This window comes from Lithobates pipiens, unplaced genomic scaffold, assembly GCF_037356315.1.
Source record: "Lithobates pipiens isolate NorthernLeopardFrog02 unplaced genomic scaffold, aLitPip1_a1.2 Scaffold_18, whole genome shotgun sequence".
NCBI classification, from domain to species: domain Eukaryota; kingdom Metazoa; phylum Chordata; class Amphibia; order Anura; family Ranidae; genus Lithobates; species Lithobates pipiens.
The window spans coordinates 532,610,828-532,638,575 of NW_027507758.1; the positions used below are offsets into that span (position 1 = coordinate 532,610,828).

Sequence of the window (27,748 nt, forward strand, 5' to 3'; positions counted from 1 at the left end):
GCAGCGTGGCTGTACTGGATCACATAACTGATACATGATACATGATCAGAGCTTCCTCTGTCCCGGCTGTGGTATAATTCGTTACAGCACAAGCTGATCAGCAAATGACGGCCAATGATTGATTGCCACCACACACTGTTCAGCTCTGTCATTCTGAGAAAGGAGCTCTGTGTTGTAAACACAGAGCACTGAACACTGACAGGTGATCTTGCTGTTCTTTTGTTCCCTGCTAAGCAGGGGAAAAAACAGCAAGGTCGCTTAGTAAAAGTGGCACATAACACACATAGTAAACATTGTAGGCACACATTTAAACCTTTGATCGACCCCAAGATGTTAATGCCTTTCCAGCCGGTGGCATTAGTACAGTGAATAGTATTAACACTGATCACTATTGTTGTCAGTGTCAGTTAATGCACCACTCAGCCTGCTTCAGCTAGTGTCAGATTTCCCTCTATACTATCAAAGTCCCACTATAATGTCGCTGATCACCTCCATTACTAGTACAAAAAATAAATTAAAAATTAAAAATGTCCAGTATTTATACCAGACGCTATAATTTTCACGCAAACCAAATAATATACAGTTATTGAAAGTATGTTTAGTTTTTTTTTTTACCAAAGATATGTAGCAGAATACATTTTGACCTAAATTCATGAAGAAATTAGATTTTTTTTAAATCTTTATTTTTTATGTTTTATAGCAAAAAATAAAAAGTTTTTTTTTTTTTTGGAGTTTATATAAAAAAAAATAAAGAATCCAGTGGTGATCAAACATGTTGAGTACAGTGTTGCATGACCACGTAATTACCAGTTAAAATAGCACAGTGCCTAATAGCAAAAAATGCCCTGGAATCATGAAGGGGGTAAAATCTTCCGGACATCAAGTGGTTTGACTGTCACATAGGAGCCTTTGTATGTACATTAACATAAAACTATTCACACTATACTACAAAGACATTGACTGTACAGTTCCAAAGGTTAAGGCAAAAGCATAAAACAGCTGCAGTGAAAACAATAACACTCTACGCCCTTAGATGATAAGTATATTAGCAAAAACAAAGGCAGATGGATAAGAACATTTGTCACTGTGCCCAGGATCATACGCCTCCACATCTAGTTAGAAAAAGGATTACTTAATTGTGGATTAGTATTGACAGGATCATCTAACTATACAGAGTTCAAAGCACACTGGGCTTTAACGCGGAGTTAACTAACTGCAACAGATTATAAATGATAATGGAGGTGAAAGGCGGCGCGCTTAAAGAGGAATCAATTCCGCCTTTATTGTTCTGACTTTGTAACATTACCCGAGCATATGTTCTTGCTGACAGCACGATATTTTGGTTTCTAAACTTCTTGAAGAAGTCGGCATCATATCTCCTCTCCGCTGCCTCAGGCCCCCCGAGGATCTCCTGCAGGACGAAAGGAGCAGATGTTAGAGAAATCCTTCGGAACACGGTAATGGAGCGCATTATGAATGGATAATTCAAGACTATTTATCAGACGTTTGGCATGTTCTGCAGCATTAAGGAGCCAGTAAACCTGAAATACATTTTTATTTTATTCTTAAAGGAAACCCATGCAGGCAGAATATGATGGACTCTCTCCTTCTGAAAATGCTATTTAGACTGTTTTAACAGTTTCACCATGTAGCTTAAATAAGGCTTTTAACGTCCTTACGTACATTGGATTACACCATGGGAATGGTAATTGGCGCTGCAACAGAGAACTAAAAATAGTCACCTGAGCGTGTTCCTAGTTCTCCAGCCTTACAATTAAATTAGTAACATCACACTTCAAAAATTGGTCTGGCCAATGACCCCTGGTCACAAAGGTTAATACTCTCTGAGGCAGATTAGGGTCTCTGACTTCGCTCTAACTTTTTAATGTGCATGTTTGTCTAGGTCTCAAAAAGTACTAAAGCCAGAAAGAGCAAGACAAATAGTTAATGGAAGGGGGTCACCATTGGCAGCCTCCATATTTCTTTCAGACCAGTTTTCCTTTAACCCTTTTACAGCCATGGATATGCTATATGTCATGATAATCAGAGTAAATCTAAGCTGATGGCTCCACTGAAAAGGCTAATACAAGTTGAAGGCTGGTAAACCCCATGCACAAGAACGATAGGGGCATAATTTGGGGGCCATCAATTAGGTTGCGCCCTAAAGCTGAACTTTGGGAAAATGTTATACTATATATATACAGGTGCTTCCATACTTGTGTAGTGCCTGCTTCTAGTTAGGTTGTCAGGCTAAATATCGTTTTTGGCCTCATTGTAGTCAGTGGAGCAGTAATCTATTGTTTTTGTCCAGTCAGGGTTTTCTAGCAGGGTATCTGATTTCTCCTACCTGCTACTAGGAGAAGCTTCCAGAATATGGGGCAATAAGAGTCAAATGTCCAGTATGAAGATTTGTCATGCCCCATCCAATCACTGGATGGAGGCATCCAGAATGTTTGGGAGGCCTTTTTGGAGTGTTGTTGTTCTGCTAGATCCCAGTTCCTCTGAGGCTGCTGCAGCTATACTAAGACAATAATTTCAGCTTGGGTCTTGGCTGGGGCTGATCTGAGGGCCTGGTGAATATTACTAATAGATTTTCGCTGTAGGGCACAATCTTGAAGTCCTGGTCTGGAGAATGAACTTTTTATCTGCCTCACTGGAAGTACCTAAGGAAGCTGGGTATCAGACAGCTCCAGGACATTGTGAATAAGACTTACTGTGGGACTTTCATGCATCTTCAACTATGAACATTAGTTCTAGAAGTTTTTCCTTCTATTGATTGTATTGCAGGGGGCACCTGGGCTTATTTTCAGCATCACCTCAAGGAGAGAGCACTGCACTTCAACACATTTTTTGGTATTACAGTGCCCTTGTCACTCAGAAATCCAGCTTTCTTTGTTCTACGAAAAGCCCTCTGTTCCCCTTTTTTCCATATATCCTGATATTTAGAAAGGGGGCAGCTATGCCCTCTATCCCCTTGGCCACCTGTCTCGTACATTCCCACTGTAGTTCTTATTAAAGTGAGCTGTGAAATGATTATGACATTGCTCGCTGCAGTAAGTGGGCTTGAGAGACTAGACTCCTGGTCTAATGTGCCCATTGAGCAGCATACTTAGACTGACAGGCCAGGAGTCTGATCCATCCCACACATGCCCACAGTCTCCCCCACATTGCCTCCTTTTAAGACTCTAAATCCCAGGTCATGACGGAATTTGTAGTCTTAATAGGTTGTGCCAAACACTAACAGGAAATTATGTCACTTCTTCTGAGATACCTTCTGGAGCCCGGGGGATTGAGAAAGATGCTGTGTAAAGAGATGACGTTTCGTTTTTAAAACTGTGAACTTACAATATTACATTAGCAGTTTTGGTTATCTAACCATACAAGACTATTGTATAGATTTAATCACCATCCCGGAGTTCTTCTTTAAAGTGATGAGCCTCTTATCCCTCCTGTATTGATTTGTATTTTAAGTGTACTGTCTGCCCTCATATTGTAAAGCGCTGCGCAAACTGTTGGCGCTATATAAATCCTGAATAATAATAATGAGCTGTAAAGAATTTAACGGATTCCCTATTTTCAAATATGGATATTATAGTTTTAAAGCATTAAAGCGGGAGTCCGCCGGGAGTCCGCGTTTTTTTTTTTTAAAAGCCAGCAGCTACAAATACTGCAGCTGCTGACTTTTAAAATAGTTACACTTACCTGTCCAGCGCGCCCACGATGTCGGCACCCGAAGCCGATCTCTCGATCGTCTCTCGGGTGCTGCCGCCGCCATCTTGGGTATGGGAATCAGGAAGTGGAGCCTTTCGGCTTCATTTCCCGGGTTCCCTACTGCGCATGCGCGAGTCGCGCTGCGCAATAAGGATGGACCCGCTGCCTCTGGGATCTGTGTGTTTCCCAGCAGGCAGCGGGGGGACTTTCGGAAAGGGGCGTAATCTACGCCCCTTTCCGCAGAGAGCTATCTCGGAAGTGGGTGCAGATACCTGTACTGTACAGTTACCTGCACCCCCCTCCCCCCTGAAAGGTGCCAATTGTGGCGCCGGAGGGGGGGAGGATTCCAATGAGCGGAAGGTCCACTTTAGGGTGGACCTCCGCTTTAAAGTGAAAGGATGGCTATAACTAGTATGCATCACCTTAATACAGTTTCCGCTTTTATATTTTGTAATTTGAATTTTTTTAATTTCACAGAATACAATAAAATTTACAGTAAATCAAATACGGTGGCACTGTTCAGATTTGAAACATTGGAGAGAAACCTAATATAACACGGCTCTCACCTTTTATATTTAATGAACAGTTTGAAGATTGTATTGTTTATGTATCCACCAAAAGAAATTTATTTTTATTTTTGTAATATCGATTTCACATACATTTGTGTAGATAGCGAAACAAAATTGGGATTGTTTTCTGTGACCCAGAACAAACCTACAGATAAGAACTTATCATTTTACTTTGAAGTGGAAGTCCAGGCTAGAACTAAGCTGAAAATTGCTCCCACTCCCTTCTAACACATATACTCTACCGCTGTACACAAGAATATGGTCTAGGGCAGGGATCTCCAAACTACGGCCTTCCAGCTGTTGTAAAACTCTCACATCCACAGACATGAGTATGCATGATGGGAATTCCTGAAGTAGTTCCTGAAGAACTGGAGGGCCATAGTTTGGAGGCCTCTGGTCTAGGGAATCCAAACAAAAATGGTGCCTAAATAAAGAGGTGCCCCCACATTTACATATGGGTAGGGTGTAACCAGCATTGCATAATCAACAAAAAGAGAGGAAAGGAAAAGGATTGTATACCCACATGGCTACTGCCATAAAAAATTTATTTTTATCAAACAAATATGAATACATTTTTTATAAGAGGTAACTGTGTGGGTGTACAATCCTTTTCCTTTTTTCTTTTTTTGTTGACCTATACTACCTACCCTGCAGAAGGAAGATACTTATACTTACCTATTCGAAGCAAAAGCTAGTCATGTGATCAGCTCCCAGAAGCTGGCTTCAGGGGAGAGGTGAGAGAGCCAACAATGGATGAGCCATTCTAAGTCTATAGGTGACATCACTCTCCAGGCATTTAACCATTGTCAGTGATCTATTATCTCCCCATTTTAGTGTGCAGCTAATGTGAACAAACTTTTAATCTAGGTTCACACTAACGAGATGTGGGAAACGTACGCGTTTCCCGCACCCCATTCAAACCACAGTGCCCTCGTGATCTGTGTCAGTGCAAAGTTAACGATGTTGTAGACGCAGTGCATTTGCCCGCACCAGATCACAGGGTACAAAGGTAACATGCATCCGGTTGCAATACAGTTCCAAAATTGGTGCCTGTACAAAACAATTTGAGCCCATTCAAAATGAATGGGCTCAAACTGAATCACAGTGACTCACATGTGAATTGAAAAGGAATGTGGTGTGGTTCCTGTGCAAATCACATGCGGTTCGTAGTGTGAAACGAGGCGATGTGTAAAACACATGGTTTAATTTTTCCCCTATTTTATAGCAAATTATAATCGTTTACTGGATTTTTAATTTATTTTTCACGTTTTGACGAATATTGCATTGTTTTTTTTTGGCAGGCCTTGATGAAGGGAACACTATATTCCTCAAGCAATCTGGCTTAACCACAATTATTTTATTATAGCTCCATGCCAGCCACTGGTTGCATTTTTTGACTGACTACTTTATGAATGTTTCTTACAACCACCTGCACAGGTTGGTACTCAAACCTTTACACACTTTCATTTTAGCCATAGTACTTGGGGCCACATTTCTTACCTCATAGGTAGACAGACGATCCAGATACGTCAGCAGCTTTAGCCTACAACGGCAGATCTCTTTCTGTTCAAGGGTTAAGCTGTGAGGAAAAATATCTGAAATGAATTACTAAGAACAAAGTGTGTTCTTTAAAAACATTTGTAGAGTTTATGAGTTTAGTTTACTTTTAAAATGTCTTGAAACCAATCCCCAGCTATTTTTAATTGACGCAATCTAGAATATATACTAAAAAGATTTTATAAATAAAATATTTTTGCAGACTCTAAAAGCGGTAGAAGATTCTGGCACACAAATCATCCGCAACCATAAGGCCTAAAACTAAATTCAACGTTTTCAGTGGAGTTGGGTGTTAAAGAGAATCTACAGTATGTCACAAAGAGCCCTGCTCTTTCAATTAGGCCCTCTTTCTCAGGGTTTTGCATAAACTGTACATATGGAGTAAACTACGTGTTTTTACATAAATAGCCTTGACGATGCATCCCAGGATGGTACCTAACTCGACTGCCAATTAACTCACATCACTTGAATAATGCCCAGTGTTTGTATTAGCAATAAAAAAAAATAGTGCACTCACTTGTCAAAGTCTACCAGCTGAAGAAGGCTTTCCCTCCTCTGGTTTTCTTTCTCTTTTTTGTGTTCTGCTTCTTCTTCTGGAGAAAGGAAGTCTTCATATGCTACATCATCAATGTCAATGTCTCCTGGTATGATGAATCTGGGAAAAAGTCAAACACACCAGTCATAAGTAAAAAAACAAAGGGCACACAATTCATTGCATTGAGCTGCTTTGAAAAAGAAAGCACGTCAGAGAATGTTTGCTTTCACACTCTCTCTCTCTCCTTGAGCCTGCAGGGAGTCATATAGAATAGGCAGAGAAGGATATGGTTACTTCTCTGACACATTTGGGGTAATGTGTTCTGTAAACACAGACATTTTTCATTAAGGCACTTAAAGCGGAATGAAAAGTTCCGCTGTCACAAACCTTGAGCAGGAAGGCTCTTAATTGCAATAGAGACATGAAATGTCTCTTCTGCAATAAAATACACCTACCTGTATGGGCAGGTCACTGACAGCATTGTTTCATTGTGGCGGGTTGACTTACTCCTGTGCATGCACTAGAGTGACATCTTCCGACGCTGGCAACTTAAGAGGATCAAAGATCAACACCCATAAGAAAATGCCAGTGCCAGTGAGGGGCGGTGACTGTTGAAGACCAGGTAAGTTTAACTCCGCTTTAAAGCAACCTACTAATGTATTTAAAATATCCAAATATGATCTCCTCCATCTCTTTTCCCTTCTCCATTCACCCCCCGCCTTTTATTATATTTATTTTTTCTTAGCTTTGTTCTCTTGCACCTTTGCCGAACCTTGTTTCTCCACAATATAAAAGTCTCCTTTGCAGACCCACGGCCTGCACCGCAAGGTCATAATATTAGCTTTCGCCCCATTCGATTATTTTCTGCTTTCTCATCAAAATAACCCTTGTGTGGGTAACCAGTTGTTCTGTACCATTAATTCTTTAATATAAATGAGTGTATCAGAAAATATCCAAATGTTAATAAAAGCAAAAGAAAGGTGCACATACTAACTTTTCCCACTTTCCACACCATTTCAATACATAAGAATAGTAAATTGACACTTCCAGGATTGTTATTTTCTTTGCCTCCTGCTTCTTACACTGGTTCCTTCTACTAACTTTCATGGCACTACAGGAGACAGTAATGACAATGAGGTCAACAGGAGGAACCAGTGAGAGCTGCAGTGGACCATGGAAATCAACCATTCCGGAAGTATCTGTTTCTCAGCAGACTTTGGAGGACCATTGCCCTCAAATGAAGCAATTGCCAGTGGGAAATGCAGGAATTTTGCAGAGTAATACCTTGCATCCAAAAATGCAAAAACAGTGACTAATACACTACTTACCAAATTATCTAGTAATCGGAATCATCAAAGCCTCCATTGGCCTTTAGGCCGGGGTCACACTTGTGCGATCACAGACATTGCATGTGATTCGCACCTCATTGCTATGCAGATCACATGCAGTGTCTATGCGAAGCAAATTCAGCCATACAAAATGTAAGCTGAAATCCTATCGCATTTGCACCAAAATGGTGCAGGACTCTTTTTTTTGGACGCCACTGGAAACAGAACGCATTGGGTGTTTACACCTATGCAATCAAATTCCTGCACCATTTCAGTTTGAAATGCGATTCGATCTGGGGTGTCATTAACTTTACATTGACAGCCGCAGCAGTTCGCAGATGTCAGCAGCCGGTGAGTCGGGTGTGATGCGGGAACCCACACAGGAATCGTGCTGATTCTCTCATCGCACAAGTGTGAACCGCAACTTAAAAGCTTTGGTGCCCAACCTTCCGCCTGGAGGCTTCTGCAAACACAAATCTGTGTTTACCTATTCCCCTTATAGCAATGTTTTCTAGCAGCCTAATGTAATAAGTCCTCAGTCTATGACTATCTCTTGAAGCAAGTCCCCAGTCTCCAAAAACTCTCATAGTATGTACTCTAAAGTCTCCTGCATCATGCCTGAAAAAAAGGCGCCTCTAAGTGCAGAATTAATACTTTTAATATCCCTAAACAAGATTAAAAACACTTACAGAATCAAGAATAAGAGGAGGCATAACATAGATGTATGAAGCAGGTGATCCGGCATCAGGCCAATCAATCCAATGACCTTCATTGGCTTGAAGAAGGAACCAATCAGTAGTTCCAAAACGCGTCCCATTTTGATGATCTATTTCCTGTTTGCGGTCCATGCTGGTTGCCGCCCCCTCCCGCTGACGTCATTTCCGGGATTCATGCTCCAGGCTGACTCAGACAGCGTGATTGCTTCACCAGTGTTCCCTGAGCATGGGGTGTTCACCTGCTGGTTATTCTGGGACCTTCTGCTGCTGCATATCGTTATCCCTGCAAAGCTCCTGATACCGGATCACCTGCTTCATACATCCATGTTATGCCTCCTCTTATCCTTGATTCTGTAAGTGTTTGTAATCTTGTTTGGGGATATTAAAAGTTTTAATTCTGCACTTAGAGGCACATATTTAGTTTCATATGTTTTCTATTAGAGATTGCTCCCCTCTTTGAGTGCAGCCCTAAGTGTTTGAAGACAACTTTGTCCGTCCAATAAAGACACTATATGCCTGGTCCTGACATTCTGAGCACCCTTGACATACTTTTTATCCTGCATCCTGCCTGCAGTCTCTGACCATCTCTTATATCATATGTTTGCATTCCCTGACCATCTTTTGTATCTTGTCTGCAGTCTCTGACCAACTCTTGTATCATGTCTGCCAGACAATCTCTTGTATCATGGCTGCCACCTCTGGCTATCTCCTGTATCATGTCTGCAGTCTCTGACCAACTTTTGTATCATGTCTTCCATCTACTACTGATCATCTTTTGTATCATGTATGCTATCTCTGACCATTTCTTGTATCAGGTCTACAATCTCTGACCATCTCTTATATCATGTCTACAATCTCTGACGACCTCTTGTATCATGTCTACAGTCTCTGACAACTGCTTGTATCACACCATTAGTCTTTGACTATATCCTGTTGTGTGTCTGCTGTCTCTAACACCTAATAGTCAATGAGGTTTATGCACAGCCATTTGGTGATGTTGGGGCCAGCACTGGGGGCCCCCATATAAAGGAAGTCGACCACAGCTGCTCTACAGGAACTGACAGATGAATAACAAAAATGAGTCTCAATGCAAGGATGGGCAGGGCTCAAGCTCAGCTTAAAGAGAGGTTGAGGATCTGTGTATAGCTAGTCTGGAATCCTAAGGACTCCACAAGGACATTAATAATCAATACTTGCTTGCATCAAGAGAGACCTTCACATGAACAGTATTGTTAAATTATGTTTTAGGCAAGGAAATGTCCACTTTTTCAGAAGATACATTACAAAGAGGTAGTTTATACAATTTTTTCGATGGAAAACAAATTTTATATAAGCTAGAAATGTCCCTGGTAATATCAGCCTTATTCCAACTACAAAACCCATGAATTTAAAAACTTTGTTGTTTTTCTCTCCTTTAAAACTCTCTGTAAGTCTGATTTCTGGAGCAGAGTGTTGCAGCAAAGAGGCAGTTGGCCCCTCCACTTAGACACAGGCTATCTCCACTAAAGCGCAGCTGCATATATTATGCATTAAAACCCACACTTTAAGTGGTTATCAAAAAGCAACAGGGGAGTGGAGGAGGAACTGAGACGGCATTGGGAAAGTGCCCGCTGTAATGATAATACATTGCTCCAAATCAAAGCGCTCAAGAGACTGTATATTATTACACAACATTTTACTGAAGTGTGCTAATTACCATAACCATCAGATAGGAAAAAGGATAATTAGAATGGGCAAGATTGAAGATTGGTAAATGATTTTACGCATGCATTAACATGTTAAGGAATAAGGCACTTCAGAGTGGTGTCTTAAGCTAGAGATCATTAATCAGAGGATACGATACGCGAGTCAACTGTTGCCATTTGTGTACAGATATGCAAATGTGAAAGCGACACCGGCAGCCAAAAGTTCTGCTGTTATCTCTGGAGAGGTGTCACTTGTGGCACACGGCGTGCTTGAAAAATGAAAACATACTCAGGCTTTGTTATTTAAAATCTCCAGCTTACCACAGACAGAAATGAAAGACTCATGTTGTGCTCGTGTTCTGGCATCCACAAAGTGCTAAAGGGGTAGTCTTTTTAAGAATATTTTAGATATAAACTCGAGTAACTATCTTTTTTTCAAAGTGTGCCAATGATTTATTTATATGATATATTTTTTATTTACAGTTTTTAATCAAATATGTACTTGGAACAGCTACATTTATCCTATGTCCTTGTGAATGCTCTTATCTAATTGCAAGTTTACTAGACTGGATCTGTCTAATGCAAAGCAAAAAGCTATCCGCAGTCATAAATGATGTTAAACACCCACAAAGCTCTTTGCTGCTAAGCTTTAGCAGCCAAACTGGGATAACACCTACTTTATATTTGTTACATGTTCTCATTCACATAGTAAAACATAACGTGGTTCTAAAGTCAGAAGACTTTTTTTTTTTATCTTAATGCAGATAAAAACCTGAGTGCCATCTCGATCCAGCAATGATGCATGAGAGTCAAGGCTGCCTGGGATGCCCCCTTCTTATTGGTTGAGACATTGGCTCCTGCTGCCATCAAAGTCAGTGAGCCAATGAGGAGAGGGGGTGGAGCCGAACTGCAGCTCCGTGTTTGACTGATAACACTGAGCAGTGGCTCAGCTCGGGTGCCCCCATAGGGAGGGGCCAGGAGCATGGGTGAGGGACCTAAGAGGAGGAGGATCTGGGCAAAACCACTAGGTAAGTATTGTTATTTTTAAAATAATAAAAAAAAGTGACTTTAGTATCACTTTAAAAAAATGTTAAAGTGGAGGCCCGGCCATTTAAAAAAAAAAAAAAAAAAAAAAAAAAAAGGTCAGCAACTACAAACACTGTAGCTGCTGAATTTTAATAAGGGCACTTACCTGTCCAGCAAGCCCGCAATGTCGGCCTGTGTTTCATCACATAAGGGGACCCATCACATTTGGCTACCCGCTGGACTGCACATGTGTGACGCAGCCATATGCGTTCCACCCCTGAGTCCCAGGTTCAAGCCCCACCATCTACGTGGACAGAGTTCAATTATAATAATGCTGAGTGTAGCGAGGCCGTGCAGGTAGCAAAATATGAAGGGTAGCCAAATGTGATGTGACACCGGCTCCACCATTCTAACTAAGGGAAACAGGCAGTGGAGCCTTGCAGCTTCACTGCCCGTTTCCTACTGCACATGCGCGAGTTGCTTGGCACTTTGTGAATGGGCTGTGTGAGACGTAAGGCTCAGTACACACAGGCATTTTGAATCAAGAATGGAATCAACGTGATTCTGCCCACAATTTCAAAACTTGTTAAAATGTCAAATCACGTGTTCAGGTGTCATTCATTTTAATGGCACATAAAATCACGATGTGATTCTGCCGCTATAATCATGCAAACCAAATTGCACAACGCGTGTCGCCGAAAAATCGATGCTGCAGTGGCGACAGGAGTCAGGCAAGTGTGTAGGGATGGGGATGTGTAGGTAAAGTTTTTACATGATACAGAGAACGTATTAGGGTGAAAAAAAAAAAACCTTTGGACTTCAGAACTACTTTAATATAAGTATATTTAGTGTCCAAAGTCGATGACAAGTGTGAATTGAGCTTAAAACCTTTGTATTATATATTCGACTATGACAGGAGGTCTATTTTGCTTCAAAACCCATGGGAGGTTATTTACGAAAGGCAAATCCACTTTGCACTATAAGTGCAAACTACAATTGCAAAGGGCACGTGAAATTGCACTGGAAGGGCACTTGGAAGTGCAGTCGCTGTAAATCTGAGGGGTAGATCTGAAATGAGGGGAAGCTCTGCTGATTTTATTATCCAATCATGTGCTAAAATTCAGTTTTTTATATTCCTTGCATGTCCCCCTCGGATCTACAGCGACTGCACTTCCAAGTGCACTTTCAGTGTAATTTCAAGTGCACTTTGCACTTGTAGTGCAAAATGGATTTGCCTTTAGTAAATGACCCCTATAATGTTTATTTCTCAACCCACATACTATCCCAATTTTTTTAGTCTAAAAAAATAAAAATAAAATTGTGCACCTAAAGTACACAATCTTAAAGCTGAACTCCGGGTAGATAAAAAATACACAAATTATTGTAGCTGTGCATTATTACATAATTTAATTATTATTTTTTGTAAATTCCAGCAGTGAAAATAGCTGAATTTGACTTGGTGTTAGTGTTGTTTCTCCCTTCCTCATACTGGGCTCTACATGGACTACAAAAGTCTAAGATCGGTAGAATTTGTAGGCCAAGTCAACACCTCTAATGCCGCGTACACACGGGCGGACTGTATGGCGTACTTAGTCCGTCAAAACACATTTCAGCGGACAGTCCGCTCGTGTGTGGGCTTCAGCGGACTTTTTCAGCGTGCAGTCCGGCGTACTAAGAATTTCGGATTTTTCGAAATTCTGTCCGTCGTACTTTGGTTTCAGCGGACAATCCGCTCGTCAGTATGCTAGTTCGACAGACTAAGAATGGCGCATGCCCAGAAAGGATTTACACAGCGGAAGGGTGCTTTGCTGTGTATTGGACTTCCTATTTCTAGTCCCATCGTACGTGCTGTACACGTCATCGCGCAAGCTTTCGACGGACTGTTTGGGTATCCGTGTGTGGTCAAGTCCGTTCAGTAGAAAGTACGACGGACTGTCCGTCGGATTGTATGACGAACTAAGTACGCCATACAGTCCGCTCGTGTGTACGCGGCATAACTCACTGAGAAAAATAAAGTGCAGCGCTATAAATTAGACTATCAAAATGATAGAAATATGTGTGTACCAAATAGTGTAAAATGCAAATGTGCAAAAATTAGCTGTGACTGCTATACAATATTCCATATAAAGGCGACATAATGCAAAGATCAACACATTAAACTGTGATTTCCAGTGACGTAAAAAGTGCAAAATAGTACAATCAAATAATCGTGCACGTGAAAAAGTTAATAGATGGTTTGAATTCAGTGAGAGAGATCCCTTGTGGAATATGGAACATGGATCAAATGCTTGACCACATGAACCCTGTCACCACAGTAAGGCAAGAGGCTTTCCAGAAAGCCAGGGACCACCCTTATTCAGGGAGGGTCGCAAGCGCTTGTTGGATCCACTGGACGGATGTCCTGAGCGTCACCTACCAGAAGCAAATCCACCAATGTATGCTTCCAGCCTTTTCCTTCCAATGCTTGGCGAAACTTTGATTACGTAAAAGCCTGCGATGCTTTGCTCTAGGCGGTTTAATTAACAGGCTTAACATTAGGCAGTTAAAGAGGAAGTAAACCCTGATGAGTATAGTTCCACTTTCATTCCCTGCAAAGGTAAAGCATAATGGACTACTATGCATCGCATAGTAGTCCATTATGTGTCACTTACCTGACACAGGAGCCAGCAAAGTCACCGCTGTCCCCTGTAGTCCGGCGCATCCATCTTCTCGGTGGGTCTCGCTTCTCCGCCGCTGTCATTCGGCAAAGCCGCAATGACGTCACTCCCATGCATGCACACGGGAGCCGCCACTCGCGGCATATCGCCGTTGACGGCGGCGCACTCAGTGCGCCTGCGCGCCGTAGACAGAGGTGCCTGTCTTTCGGCAAATAACTCCTAAACCGTGTAGGTTTAGAAGATATTTCTTGGACCTACAGGTAAGCCTTAATCTAGGCTTACCTGTAGATCAAAGTTGGTTGTAAGGGTTTACAACCACTTTAAAGCAGCTTGCTATGGGGGCACCCGAGCCGAGCCACAGCTTTCTGTGTCCATTCAGACACAGATCTGAGGCCCAACCCCTATCCCTTTCTCTCCGCATTGGCTGACTTTGACAGCAACTGATGCCAATGGCACAGCACTGCTGTCTCAGCCAATGAGGGGAGTGCCGAACAGCCAAGTGTCTCGTGCAACATTGTGGGATAGAGAGGGAGCTCAGGTAAGTAATAGGGGAGGTGAGGGGGGCTGCTGCACACAGAAGGCTTTTTATCTTAATGCATAGAATACATTAAAAAAAAAAACACCTTTTGACTTTACAACCACTTTACGCTTTTGAGAGGAAATTTGCTATGGTGTCCAATTTATTCACATGTGTATACACTGATAAACGCAACACACTGCAACCTTATATACCTTCCGCCATCTTCCCCTTTTCCAATAGCAATCATGGCCTCCAGATCTGTTCCCTTCAAGCCAAACATTAGCAGTTCCTTAGCGGCATCCACATTTTCAGGAACCCGTTCAAGACATTCGTGTAGAACCCAGGACCGCTTCTTAATCTTACTCTGGAATTAAAAACACAGAAAGTGAACCTTCAGTAATAAATTGCTGTGACGGCAAAGTTGCATTGACCTGTGCCCAGCTCATTGGCTGAACTTTCCTGAGACCAGTTCGCAAGTCAGTGCCCAGCTCACAAGCCTGTCGCTCACTTGTGTCTGGCTCACAAACCTGCATTCACCTGTTGCTAGCTTATTAGCATGCATTTATCCAAGTCAAGCTCACTGACCTGCACTCACCAGTGCCCAGCTCATTAGCCTGAATTAATCTAAGCCAGGCGGCTCACTGCCTGCACCTACCATTGCCCAGCTCTCTAATCTGCATTTCTTTGTGCCCAGCTCACTAGCCCGCATTTACCTCATTGTCCTGCATTTAATTGTTCTCAGCCCTCTAGCCGTTGCTCACCTATGCTCTGCTTACAAGCCCACGATCACCTATTCTCAGTTCTCTGGTCTGCACCTATCTATGCTCACCTTAAAAAATGGCACTCACCTGTGCTTAGCTTAAAAATCTGCACCTGCCTATGATCAGCTTAAAAGCTAGCACTCAACTATATGCAAACTAAATGCCTGCACTAACTTGTGCTCAGCTTAAAACCTGCATTCACCTGTGCCTGCACCCATAGTGCATTACCTCTGGTATGTACCTAGGAGTATTCATTACATACAAAGCCACTGCTTTCTGACTGTGCCCTGCTAATCCTCTTACCTCTCTACAAGTCTACCAGACAGGATAATCAAGTCACTAAACTATCATGCATGTGTCATTTGCAAATGCAATCATTATTTTCAGCTGTTTCTGTCAAAATAATGATTGTTCTAGTAAATGACAAGCATTATATGTTAAAGAATTGAGTGTAATGTCTGCCTGATTAAAATCAACAGATGCTAGGCAGGCTCTAATGATGTGAAACACTCACAATATCTCCTCTATGCAGAGATCTTATTTGTGCAGGCTTTAGGAACAGCCATTGTTTTATACACAGCAAAAATAAAAAACGAATAAGTATTGATTAGGCTAATGCGGACATGGCCTATGGATTCATGTGAAGAGTGAATTTGAGAATTAGGTCCGTTATAAAAGTCTCTGATGCAGTTTGTGTCTAACACAAATGGCTGCTTCAGCTGTATACGACCAGCACAAACAACAACAAAATGCTACAAAATTCTGGCTCTCCGCAACGGAAAGACCTTCTGGATGATTAATATGAATGACATGTCTCTATAAAATGCACAGACCATATGCCTCAGTCCCCGTGGCTGCACAGTGCGGTGGGGGTTAAAAACACTTGATAACACTAATCTATTCTTTATGCAGAGAATTTGTAAACCTATTATTTCTTCCTAGTTGATTTGTATAAGCTAATTATGCTGCCGTCATTAGCCTGTTATAAATAGGAAGAAAGATAATCATAAAGAAAAAATGAATACATTTGCTGAAATTAATTCTGCACAAGGTCAGAAAAAAAATTACCTGAACATCATAAAAATTTTAAATAATAGGTAGGAAACAAAATTAAATGATAATAATATTATGCAGGGATGTTTTGTGCTTTTTTGTTTCAAAGGGGATTATCAAAATAATCAAAGTTTGCAAGGAAGTACAGCTACACTCATTATGTCATTGACATAATTAGGGTCTTTTGTTGAAGCAGTGAATTGGTTATAAAAAATATAAACTGCAATTTGTTATGCTAATTATCTGTTCCAGTGAATAATAAAAATGTATAAATACAAGTGTAAGCATTCCTGTCAGTGTATACAGCCCATTTATTGTATACAGCCCATTTATGGTTATTGGAACGCTGATAATCTATTGGGCAGTTTGGGCATGCTCAGTCCCGAAAGCTTGGCAATGTCATTTCATTTTGTGATATTTTGGAACGGATTGTTCCTGTAACTGCTTAGGGAGGAACAGCTATCCCAACTGGGGCATTAGATCACTTGAGAGAGCCATCAGTACAGCACCAGTGCAGTAGCTCCTCTTGTGTCACTAAGGTAAAATAATAGATATCAGTGAAGCTTTGCAGTCAGTAGGGTGAAATTATTTCCCTTTCTTTCCATTGACTATCAATATAGGAAACAGACTTCCTCCCACTGACAATCAATTTAAGTAGCATTCTACCCATTGACCAACAACGTAAGGGGCATTCTTTTTCCCACTGATCACCAATGCAAGGGCCGTTCTTCTCACTGATCACCAACCTAATGGCCATTCTTCCCACTGATCATCAATGAAGAGAGTATTCTTTTTCTCACAGATCACCAATGTAAGTACTTTTCTTACCACAGAACATCGATGAAAGGGGCATTCTCTTTCCCACTGATCACCAATGTAAGCACCATTCTTACCACTGACCACCAATGTAAGGGACATTCTTCCCACTTACCACCAACGTAAAGAGACATTCTTGCCACTTATCACCAATGAAAAGAGCTATCTTTTTCCCACTGATCACCAATGTAAGCACCATTATTCCTCCCACTGATCAATGAAAGGGGCATTCTTTCTACTGACCAAGATGTAAGTGGAATTCCCCCTCCACCTCCCACTCACCACCAACATAAGAGGAATTCTTCAAACTGATCACCAATGTAAGGGGCATTCTGCCTCCTACTTACCACCATCTTAAGAGGCATTCTTTCAACTGACCACCAATTTAAGTGGAATTCTCCATCCTACTACCAATGTAAGGGGCATTCTTCCTCCCACTGACCATAAATGTAAATGGTATTCTTCTTGCCATTCACTAAGAGGGTGCTTCTCCCACTGACCACTAAAGTATGAGGGCACAACATCACTGGTAACCAACCTAAGTAGTATTACACTGCCAACATAAGGGGGCAGTATATCACTAACAACCAACTTCAGGGGCACCACAGCACTGACCACCAACCTAAGTGGAAACTACCGTACTGAGATTCGTGAATTGATCTGCTTGTTTTTACTAAAGCAATGTACTAAAATACATATGAACTGGTATCATCATAGTACAAGGCTTGTACGAGTGTCCAAGGTATAATGTAGAGCTAGGGGGTGCCCAATTTTTTGTTGTTTGTTTGTTATTCGACTAGAAAATGTTTTTCCAAATTACATTGGATACCCATCCTTTAGGCTAGTAAAGGGAATAAACAAGAGTAAGCAGAGTAAATCCTGAGAACTAACAAAAAAGTACATCATGGTGGTTAAGGTCAAGGCAGCCATGCAGAAAGTGAACAAGGGAGACTCAGGAGCTGGCAACTGTATTACTGGAGATGTAAAGATCTCACAGAGATTTGGACTTAGCTCTACCAAAAATGCCAACAGCCAGGTTCACACTTTTTAAAAGCACCATCAGGGAATCAATGACATATAAAACAATCTTCTTAAAGTAAGTAGGAGCATTAGAGTTACAGTAAAGGTCTCTCCAGAGGGGAATCCACCTTTTTTGAAGGGAACGGGGGGGTTCATATCAAGATAAAGTGTAAAGCTTCAATGACATGGTATTTCAGCTTTTGCTGGTCCACCTGGGATGCTAAGAGATTAAAATCGCTCTAATCTCAGCTGCAACTGCAATTCTATTTCCAACACACAATTCTGTTTATTGAAAGGTTCAAAGCCATCCAAAACAAAAAAAAAAATATCTTAATTTATAATTATATTTTATAAAGTAAATTTCCTCTCAGACAGTTTTCATTAGAACTACCCCTCCAAGGAAAATGTCCCCTTTTATTCTTGTTCCAATGACAACTCAATATTATTGATTATGCCCTTAATTTCAGTCCCAGTGAAAAAGTCTCCAGGAAATATAGAGAGAGGAAATTTAACTAACAGTGACACCGACCATGAAAATAAAACCTAAAACAAAACAAAAAAATAACTAATAGAGGTTTTAACCCTTCTCTTCTCCGTCCAAAATGAAAAAAGTTAGCTTTTGATATACTTTAACAAAGATCAAAGCAGGGGAAAAAGTAAATGTAAGGCACAAGTTCACTAGCCTGCAGCAGTCCATTTTTTTTTTTTAAATAAATAATCCGAATAATTACCCTGATAGGGTTGTTATGGAGTATAGCTTTGTGTGTAAAGCTGTTCATTATTAGGGATGAGCTCAGGCGTGTTCACATGGTCCACGTGCTGAGCCAGGAAGTCGGCGCAGGCCTGCGCTAATCACAGGCAGTGAGACATTGCCCAATCTCTGCAGCCGCACATCGGGGAAATGTCTCACTGCCTGTGAATAGCGCAGAGCTGCGCCGACTTCCTGGCGGGCTCAGCACGTGGACCATGCGAACACGCCTGAGCTCATCCCTATTTATTATACTAAAGATGTCTTTGGAAGGTTCAAATCTTGGGCGGTTCAGCAGAGACTGGCCAGGATTTGAACCATGTGTGGACAAGCTGCACCCCCCCCCCCCCGCAAAAACACCACAATAGCTCCATGGGAGGGGTGCCTGTGTTGATGGGAGAATTGAGCAATTTTCTTTCCCGCTTAAGGCTGGGTTCACACTGCTGTGGCTACGAGAACCGGATGTGATTCGCACAGTGCAAATCACATCCGATCTCTGTGCGACGCGAGTTCAGCCATACAGATAGTATGGCTGAATTTGCATCGCACCCGCCCCAAACTCGCACAGGACCCTTTTTTTGGTCCGCAGCAGCATGGATGTTCACACCATGCGATCCGATTCCTGTCCGAGTTTGCAGATCGCACTGCGATATGCGAACTGATCTGGGGGTGTCATTAACGTTTCACTGACACTCCCAGCAGTTCGCATAGGGCAGTGTGAACTGCTGCCGGGAGGCATGCGATGCGGGAACCCACCGCGGATTCGCGGCGTTCTCGCATCGCTGCAATGTGAACCTAGCCTTAAAGCCTAAAACCCTCAACTTGGTATGACCCCAAAGTAAACTCCTATGAAAGTTTCAGCAATCTAGCATATGAGCAGCAAAATACAGTAAAAGTCTTAAATCTAATGACATTTTTATTCACACAGCAACTAATGAAATAATGGACCAGCATTAAATGTATTCAAATGTGATTACCCATCTTAACACAATTGGAAAATATATTTATATAATTATGAAAAACTGGCGTTATCTAAAAGCATTTAGTCTACAGCTTGTGCTTGTGGGAAAATGAAAATGAAAAGCACAAAGCAAGCAACAAAGTGACAGCTCACTGGGGTTGATTTACTAAAGGAGTAAAGGATGTTCACTTTGCAAAGAGAATGCTAGTATATAAACGAATGAGCTCCCTTTAAATAAAGGACTAAAAAATATGTTGTTTTTATCATTTAGGCTGCTCAGAGTATTGAGTCAAGTTACGTTAATGACATTTGGTCTCTATTGAATTATACTCTCTTCTGATCATTAGTGACACTCATTGTCAGATAATGTCACGGTATCAAACATTCTATGACACCTATTAAGAAACAGAAAAGAAAGAAAGAGGGCATGTACAGAGGGGTGCCTGGTGCACTTTCACAATAAAGTCATTCTAGCATGACACAGCTGTCAGGATAAGTTTTATGGACAGGTTCATACAGGTATTTATAGATTGTCACCTTGTTGTAACATTATAATTGTCTTTCGCTGTCTATCCAAAGTTACATTGAATATTCTGCTTTACAAAACCCCAGACATACCAAATAGTCCTGGATAGTAGCTATATTAACAGTAGACTTCCTCCATTGTCTCTGGTAGACCAGATCTGTGTCCAGACCATAGGCATGAGCCAAAGACAAAGCTTCTCCATACTCTTCATTATCAATCTACAATAAGAGAAATGTTTGCATCAATTATAGGTTATAGAAATTAATTATTTGATGTTCACAACATAGTCCTTATACTTTAGTACAACAGATAACACAGCCAAAGTTTTTTTTTTTTTTAGTTTTTTTGTAGAAAAGTCACCCTACCACAGAAACTGGATTATACAAGACCAGCGAGACCTATATTTTTAATTTTTCATTTTTTGTTTCGTACTGCAGCAATGCAAAGAATTTATTAAGTACACGTGTGATGTAGCATCCCAACCCACCCACCTTACTTTAGTAATTTCCCCAGGTCTGTTATTTTTCCTGATATGTGTTCTCTTTGGCAATGCCTCATTGTGTTTTCTGGCTCAACCTGTTATGGGATATGACAAATCAGTCTTGGCCTATGCTAAAGCCTTGTGCACAGTACTAGTTTTCAGGTTGGAGCCGCTGTACTAACAATCCGATGTTAGCACAATGATCTCCCCTACAGAGCTATAGTGTTCTGACATGAGGACAGCCCCCCAACCAAAACATTCCGGTCTGTGCTCTCAGCCTTTGGCTGAGAGTGCTGATCAGGAGTCGGTTGACAGACCTTCTTTGGTCATGACCCTTCGACAGAAGACAAGTCCCCTCTGCTGGAATACTCTGGTCAATGGCTGAGAGCGCTGATTGGGAGACAGTTGGCAGATCTTTTTCAGTCATGAGACTTCGTCAGAAGCCGACCGAATGACCGTATTTTATCATACCGGCTGCCATACACATGGCCGAATGTTGGCGGGTTTCTATTGAACCGGCCAATGCCAGCTGACATTCGGCCCGTACGTACTGGGCTTAAATCTTACTAATGTCCTTACAACGGTTCTTTTATTCTATTTTGTACCCCAGGTCTTGTGTCAGTTGCTTTTGGATAACTACTTTATCTATGCTAATCCATTGAACAACACTTTGATATGTTGCATAGTATTTGGCATGGATATTGGTCTTTTCCTTTTATTTGGACACTGCTGTATACTATGGACAACTTTTTTCTTCTTGAATTTTGAAAATTGGCAACTTTTGAAAACAAAATAAAGGAATTACAAAAAATAAAAATAAAAATACAGGTGCTATGGTCATAGCATGAACAACATGTTACCAAAGGAGTGACCTAAAAATAATATATGAAATTCAGAGCATCCTGAGCTGGTGTAAGGTCAACCTAAAAAGTATCCTGGTGACCCCAATCATTCTCTAGGCACTCCATTACATTTCAATGAAGTCTAATACTCCATAATAATAGGCCTTATAAAAGAGCCGATGTACGAACTTTTCAACTAGATGTATGTTGCCAGATCTAGTTCTAAATGCCATGAAGGACCTCAATGAGGACAACCAGAGCACTTGTTTCACCAGAAACATCTGATCATATAAGGCCAAAAAATTAAAAAAAATAAAGAAGGAAATGTTAATGGTCACCAACATAAATGATCATAAATTCTACTTTGATAGGATTTCATCAAAGCATAACTGCAGCACCTCATATGGTAATTTCAGGAAATTTGCCCCATATCAATACCGATAACTCTCCATCAATGACCTACAACAATTTGCAAATATGAAATGTTAATTTGGAAGTTCTTTCTTGGAATAACATATCTCACCTTTCTCTGGTAGAGCTCCTCTGGAGTCGTCGACCTCAGACTCACTAGGCGATAAGTTTTAGTGATGGTGCGAGGACGTTTGCGAGGAGGGGCAAAGCGCTCCATCTCTGTGACAAAGTAAAGCCCTTGTTTTATATAAGCAAAGTATCTGGCTTTAGCAGACATCTCCTCATCGCAGTCGGAATCTTCATCGCCATACTCATCTTCTACTGTTCTGCTCTCCAAGCGGGACCTTTTAGGGACCAGTTTCACTTCACACTAAAGACAAACACAAATTCTATTATATCACAGCTAAGGACACTTGTCAAAAATAAATAATTATAAGTTAGATCACTTTGTCTAAAGCTGGGTACACACTGTAAGAAGTTTGGAAAGTCTGAATCAGATGTCTAAAGTGTACACACTATTTGAAAATTGAACGATTGTTCCCAGTACAGATTTTTTTACCCCCGATTTTCTCATAGTGTGTACCCAACTTAAAGCGGTTCTTCACCCTAAAGGGGAAGTTCCGCTAATCTGATCCCTACCCCCCTCCGGTGCCACAATCGGCACCTTTCAGGGGGGAGGGGGTGCAGTTACCTGGATAATCCAGGTAACTGCACCCACTTCCGGCCAGACCGCCGCAGACCCCTGCAGATGCCCCCCCCCCCCCCCGTTGTGTTCTGGGAAACACACAGTTCCCAGAGACACAGCGGGGGACCATAAGAGACGCGCAGCGCGACTCGCGCATGCGAAGTAGGGAACCGGGCAGTGAAGCTGTAATGCTTCACTTCCCGATTCTCTGACAGAGGATGGCGGCGGGGGCAGCAGAGAGACGAGCGATCGCTCGTCATCTGCCGCCGACATCGCTGGACCCTGGGACAGGTAAGTGTCAATTTATTAAAAGTCAGCAGCTGCAATATTAGTAGCTGCTGGCTTTTAATATTTTTATTTTAGGTGCAGAACCACTTTAAGGGTCCTTGCACATGTTACCAATGTATAAATGCCAGATCTTCCAGGCAAAAAGTTCCTGCCCAAAAACACAAAGTATGGTCTGTTTTAGAGTTGCATGGAAACCGTTTTTTTACTGGCAAATACGGATACCTGCGGTCAAGTACTCGCAGATACAGAGAATCGATACGTTTGTGGTGGAATTTGAGCCCATATAAAATGAATGGCCTCAGATCGCACTGCAATGAATTGCATGGGATTTGAACAGGAATGCAGTGAAATTACTGTCCAAATTGCAAGCAAGAGCAACTGAGACCCCAGCAACTGCCCTTGCCAGAATTTTACAAGCCAGGTGATGATATTACAGGGTCTAGGGAAAGCGGTTTCTTTCTAGAACAAAAAGTGAAAAAAAAAGACAAAGCTGGAACATGGTCTAGAAAAGGAGTGAGATATTTGGGAGTAAATTAGTACATGCTTATACAGTGCAAATCCATTAATCTACAAGATACGTTATTGAGATGAGAAGAGGGGGGGGGGGGTGTTCTGTAGTCCAGCAAGTTATAAGGTAGGCAGGGTTGATACCAATGCTTAGAATTTCAATGTAGCAGAGGAAGTTAGGAGCTTACTGGATTTCTAGAGATGAACAGGCATTTTTCTGTACTTGATACATTTTTAACCACCTCCCACCCGGTCACTGCACATATATACGGCCAGGTGGGTGCTTCCTCCTTCTAAGTGGACATTCAGGAAAGTAGTCCTAAAATAGTGTCAAAAGTGTCCAGTGTGTCCGCCATAACGTCACAGTTCCGATAAAAAAAATTGCAGATCACTGCCATTACTAGTAAAAAAAAAGAAATGAATTATAAAAATGCCATAAATCTATCCCCTATTTTGTAGATGCTATAACTTTTTTTTGCGCAAACCAATCAATATACACTTGAGAATTTTTTTTTTAACAAAAATATGTAGAATACATATTGGCCTAAACTTTGGAAGAAATCTGTTTTATATATTTTTTAGGGATACTTATTACAGCAAAAAGTAAAAAATATTGTTTTTTTTTTCAAAATTGTCGCTTTTTTTTATATCGCAAAAAATTAAAACCACAGAGGTGATCAAATACCACCAAAAGAAAGCTCTATTTGTGGGAAGAAAAGGAACATAAATTTTGTTTGGGTTTGGATTAGGTGTGAAACCATTTATTGACTAAATAGATGGTAGTGCAAGCTTTCAAAGGAAGTTGACCTCTTCTTGTAACAATATGCAACAAGCCTGAAGAAATCCAAACTTGAATTCAATTGAATAAACTTGCATTCTATTGAACTTCTGTGTCTTATTGAAGCGTTAAACTGCCTGTGTTTGGTCTCAAGTCAACAGTTGACCATACTGGGTCTGTGGGGTTAAATCAATGCATAAAGCAGCATGTAAAACAGAACAGACTGGAAGCCCATCTATACCTCACTTAAAAAAAAAAAACCCCACCAAGGTGAGCTTTAATTAAAAGATAAGTTTACCTTTTGTAAAATGTTACACCCATATTCAGGGTGTAACATGTTTCAATTGCCCAGGCCCCTGCACAACCCCACCAGATTACAGTAGTTAGCTAGTAGGGAATCTCCTCCCTCCGCTACCTGTCACAAACTTAAAAAATAAAAATAAAATAAAAAGTGGGTGGACGGCTCCGGCTGCATCATTCATTCACAGTATTCTGTGAATGGGAAAACTACAAGTCCCGAAAGCCTTCAGAGTGCTGTTGATTGCTCTTGGATGTTCACTGAGCTTCTTGTCAGAGTATAATTGCCTACCCATATCAGAGGTACAGACAGACAGCTGCAGGACCGTGTCATTATACCCATGATCTGCTGATCATAGGTGCAATGCTTTACAGGTCCCAAAGCAAAAAAATAATAAATGCATATTTTTTACCTGCATAAGAAATGTGCATTTTTTATCTTTTTTTTGTAAAAGTGAAACCTTATCCTTTAAAGTCCAATTTTAGCAAACTAGTAACTAAGGATGAGCTCATGTGTGTTTGCATGGTCCATGTACAGAGCCCGCCAGGAAGTCGGCGCAGCGCTGCTCTAATCACAGGCAGTGAGACATTGCCCCGATGGGCGGCTGCAGAGATTAGGGCAGTGCTGCACCGACGGGCTCAGCACGTGGACCATGTGAACATGTCTGAGCTCATCCCTACTAGTAACATACGAGTTTTACATAATCTACTGCTTCCATATTTATCAGATTTTACACAATACCTCTGGTTGGGGCTAGTTCTCACATTCCATAATGGTATATAAAAAGTTCAGCGGTATTTATAACATATGGATTTGGCTTAGGGCAGCCAAGTGCCAATATCAAAATATCAAAAGCCATTTAGTAGGCAGGCTGTGTTGCTCCTTTTCAGTAAAAATTGTCATATTTCAAATCTACAGCAAACGTTTGTATTTTACCTTCAAAGACCTTTTAATAATTTCATTCAATATTCATTCTCGCCTTTTTTTAACAGTTTTATATAATGTCATTTTCTGCCCCCACACTTGTCCAGGAAGAGCTATAGCTCTCTCACAGGCGAGTAAATACAGCTCTCAGTAAGCAAGTGGCAGCTCTCCTACCGCTACCCCAAATATCATGTGTCTAATCCTACATTAATGACTTGGAAGAAAGGTCTCCAGTGTACAGCTCAATTACTTGTGAAATGCTATGTGTCCCTGATCCGTGACACGGGATAGAAGACTGGTGCTGGGGGGAACATTACAATTTCTATTAAATGTAGAAAACCGCATTTCCGGAAGACGCAGTTACAGCAGCACATGTGGTTTATTGCAGTGGAGCCTTGTGTCACATGAAGGAAAGTGCAATGAATTTAGAACCACTGGCTAGGGAAGGATATCCTGTACATAAATGTTTGAGAGATGGAATGAGAAGGAAGAATGCGATTAGTATCATAGACCAGAGATATATGGAGGTAACCCTTTAAGGATAACACCAAATGTCTTGTTATGTCACTTATCCTCTTCACCCTCCATTACCCAATTTATGGCTCTGCTTTGCTGCTGCAAACTGGAGGAAATAGAGAGTCTTACTATTGCTGATTTTTTAGAGTGCATCTAAATCCAAGAAAAAATCCAATATATTGTAGTTTACCAGTCCTTGAATGCGATGGCTGCATTTGTTTTTTTTTATTTTTTCAGGTTTTCTTTCCCTTCTTCCTATCTTCACCAAGCAATCCTGGCAGCAACATATTTATTGTCCCTGTGTGACAATGCTCACTAACTGTACTGTACCTACAGAGGGGCAGTGTTGTCACCACCCTAAAACAGGACTACAGAATACCACCTTCCCCTCTCTATAACGTGTTCTTCAGTATATGGAGGCAGCTGAGCTACACTTCTTCAGATAACACTCAAGAGTGCAAAGGAACTCGAGTTTTTGGCAGGATTAACTTTTTTTGTGCACCTACTGAACAAATATACTCAAATTGCATTCAATAGAATATTTAACAGACCAAAAGGTGGTAAATAAAATATTATGGTTAGGGTTTACATAAAAATGTACAGTACTTGCACATACAGCCACGTGAGAGCTGCCATTGTGTCTATTCACTAACCTGTAACAAGCATGTAATTCACTAACCTGTAAAAAAAAAAACATTAAACATTTTTCTAGCTGCATGCTGGTTTTAGGTCAGTGATTTAATGGGTAGTAAAGTCAGGTTGAGGATTAAAGCCCTGCACCCTGAAGGCCTTAAGCGCTCAATTTGCATTCAGGGCTGTGCACCCACAACACACGGATGTCAGATTGGGACCAGTGTCTGTGTCCGTACAGCCACAATGTCCCAATTGACATCAATTGGACTGCCTGCATGTGTATCCCCACACAGGTAAACATGGCCCTCCATGGACGTACGCTTTACTATGCCCTGTGTGAATGAGGCCTTAAGGTTAAGCCCACTTTTTATACCATGTTTCACTCATATTTGAGGTGTAACATGTAACAAGGTACCAGCCAGTCACAGTGATCATATGGTCTAAGTGCAACAGCTACAGGTATTTATTATTTTTATTCTGGCATCAAGGTTTGGCATCTTTTCTGGCTAGTTCATATACATGTGGCATGTAAAATACAATGGGTGTCTACAATTTATGCTGCATGCTTGCCCATGTATTGCCCAATTTAACTCTCCAGCTGATACAGATAATCCTCACTGTGACCAATCAGAAAAAAACAGTCCACCACACCTACACAGCTCAGCCTACCCTCTACTTATTTCCTTGTGACCTGCCAGTGTAAAAACCCACCCAAGCCTTGCAGAAACCACCATGCCCTGTGACATGCCAGTGTAAAACCCCATCAAAGTCTTGCAGAAACCGCTATACCCAGTGACCTGTCAGTATACTATATCGCTGAATAAACAGGCAGAGAACATGATATCAACTCCCTGCATCTCTACTTCACCCAGTCAGAGAACGTGCTGCGTTCATTGAGAAAAATGCACAAAATTGCCTCTGTGCCAAGGGGCCAACCTAGAGAAGACACTAAATTTGGCGGGGGGGGGGGGGTGGTTGTGATGAGAAAGGGACAGAGGACACTGCTTTGGGGATGGGGCAGATAACTGCTCTCAGGGGGGGCAGGGGACACTTTGAGAATGGCAAAGCATTGCTATAGAAAGGTAGAGGACATTACAGTGGGACGGGGTGATGTAAGGGGTGGAAGAGGATACCGTTTTTTTTTTTGGGGGGGGGGGGGGGTTACAATACTGGGGAAGAAGGTGACACTACAGTGG

At 41.4% G+C, this 27,748-nt stretch overlaps 1 protein-coding gene and 1 long non-coding RNA gene across 3 annotated transcripts in view; one reads left to right on the forward strand and one right to left on the reverse strand.

The window, feature by feature from the left end:
- NBAS (NBAS subunit of NRZ tethering complex) overlaps window positions 1-27,748 on the reverse strand; it is a 1,050,553-nt gene that overhangs the window by 851,426 nt on the left and 171,379 nt on the right. For both annotated transcript variants that reach the window (XM_077488811.1, XM_077488809.1), the window contains exons 15-20: window positions 22,036-22,293; window positions 20,282-20,407; window positions 14,517-14,668; window positions 6,355-6,492; window positions 5,781-5,859; window positions 1,307-1,411 (exon numbers count right to left, since the gene is read on the reverse strand). In XM_077488811.1, coding sequence (XP_077344937.1) covers window positions 1,307-1,411; window positions 5,781-5,859; window positions 6,355-6,492; window positions 14,517-14,668; window positions 20,282-20,407; window positions 22,036-22,293 — 858 coding nt within the window. The remainder of the gene's footprint in view (window positions 1-1,306; window positions 1,412-5,780; window positions 5,860-6,354; window positions 6,493-14,516; window positions 14,669-20,281; window positions 20,408-22,035; window positions 22,294-27,748) is intronic.
- LOC143988895 (uncharacterized) overlaps window positions 1,322-27,748 on the forward strand; it is a 48,721-nt gene continuing 22,294 nt past the window's right edge. Inside the window, exon 1 of the long non-coding RNA XR_013276932.1 lies at window positions 1,322-1,457. This is a non-coding gene — a long non-coding RNA (uncharacterized LOC143988895). The remainder of the gene's footprint in view (window positions 1,458-27,748) is intronic.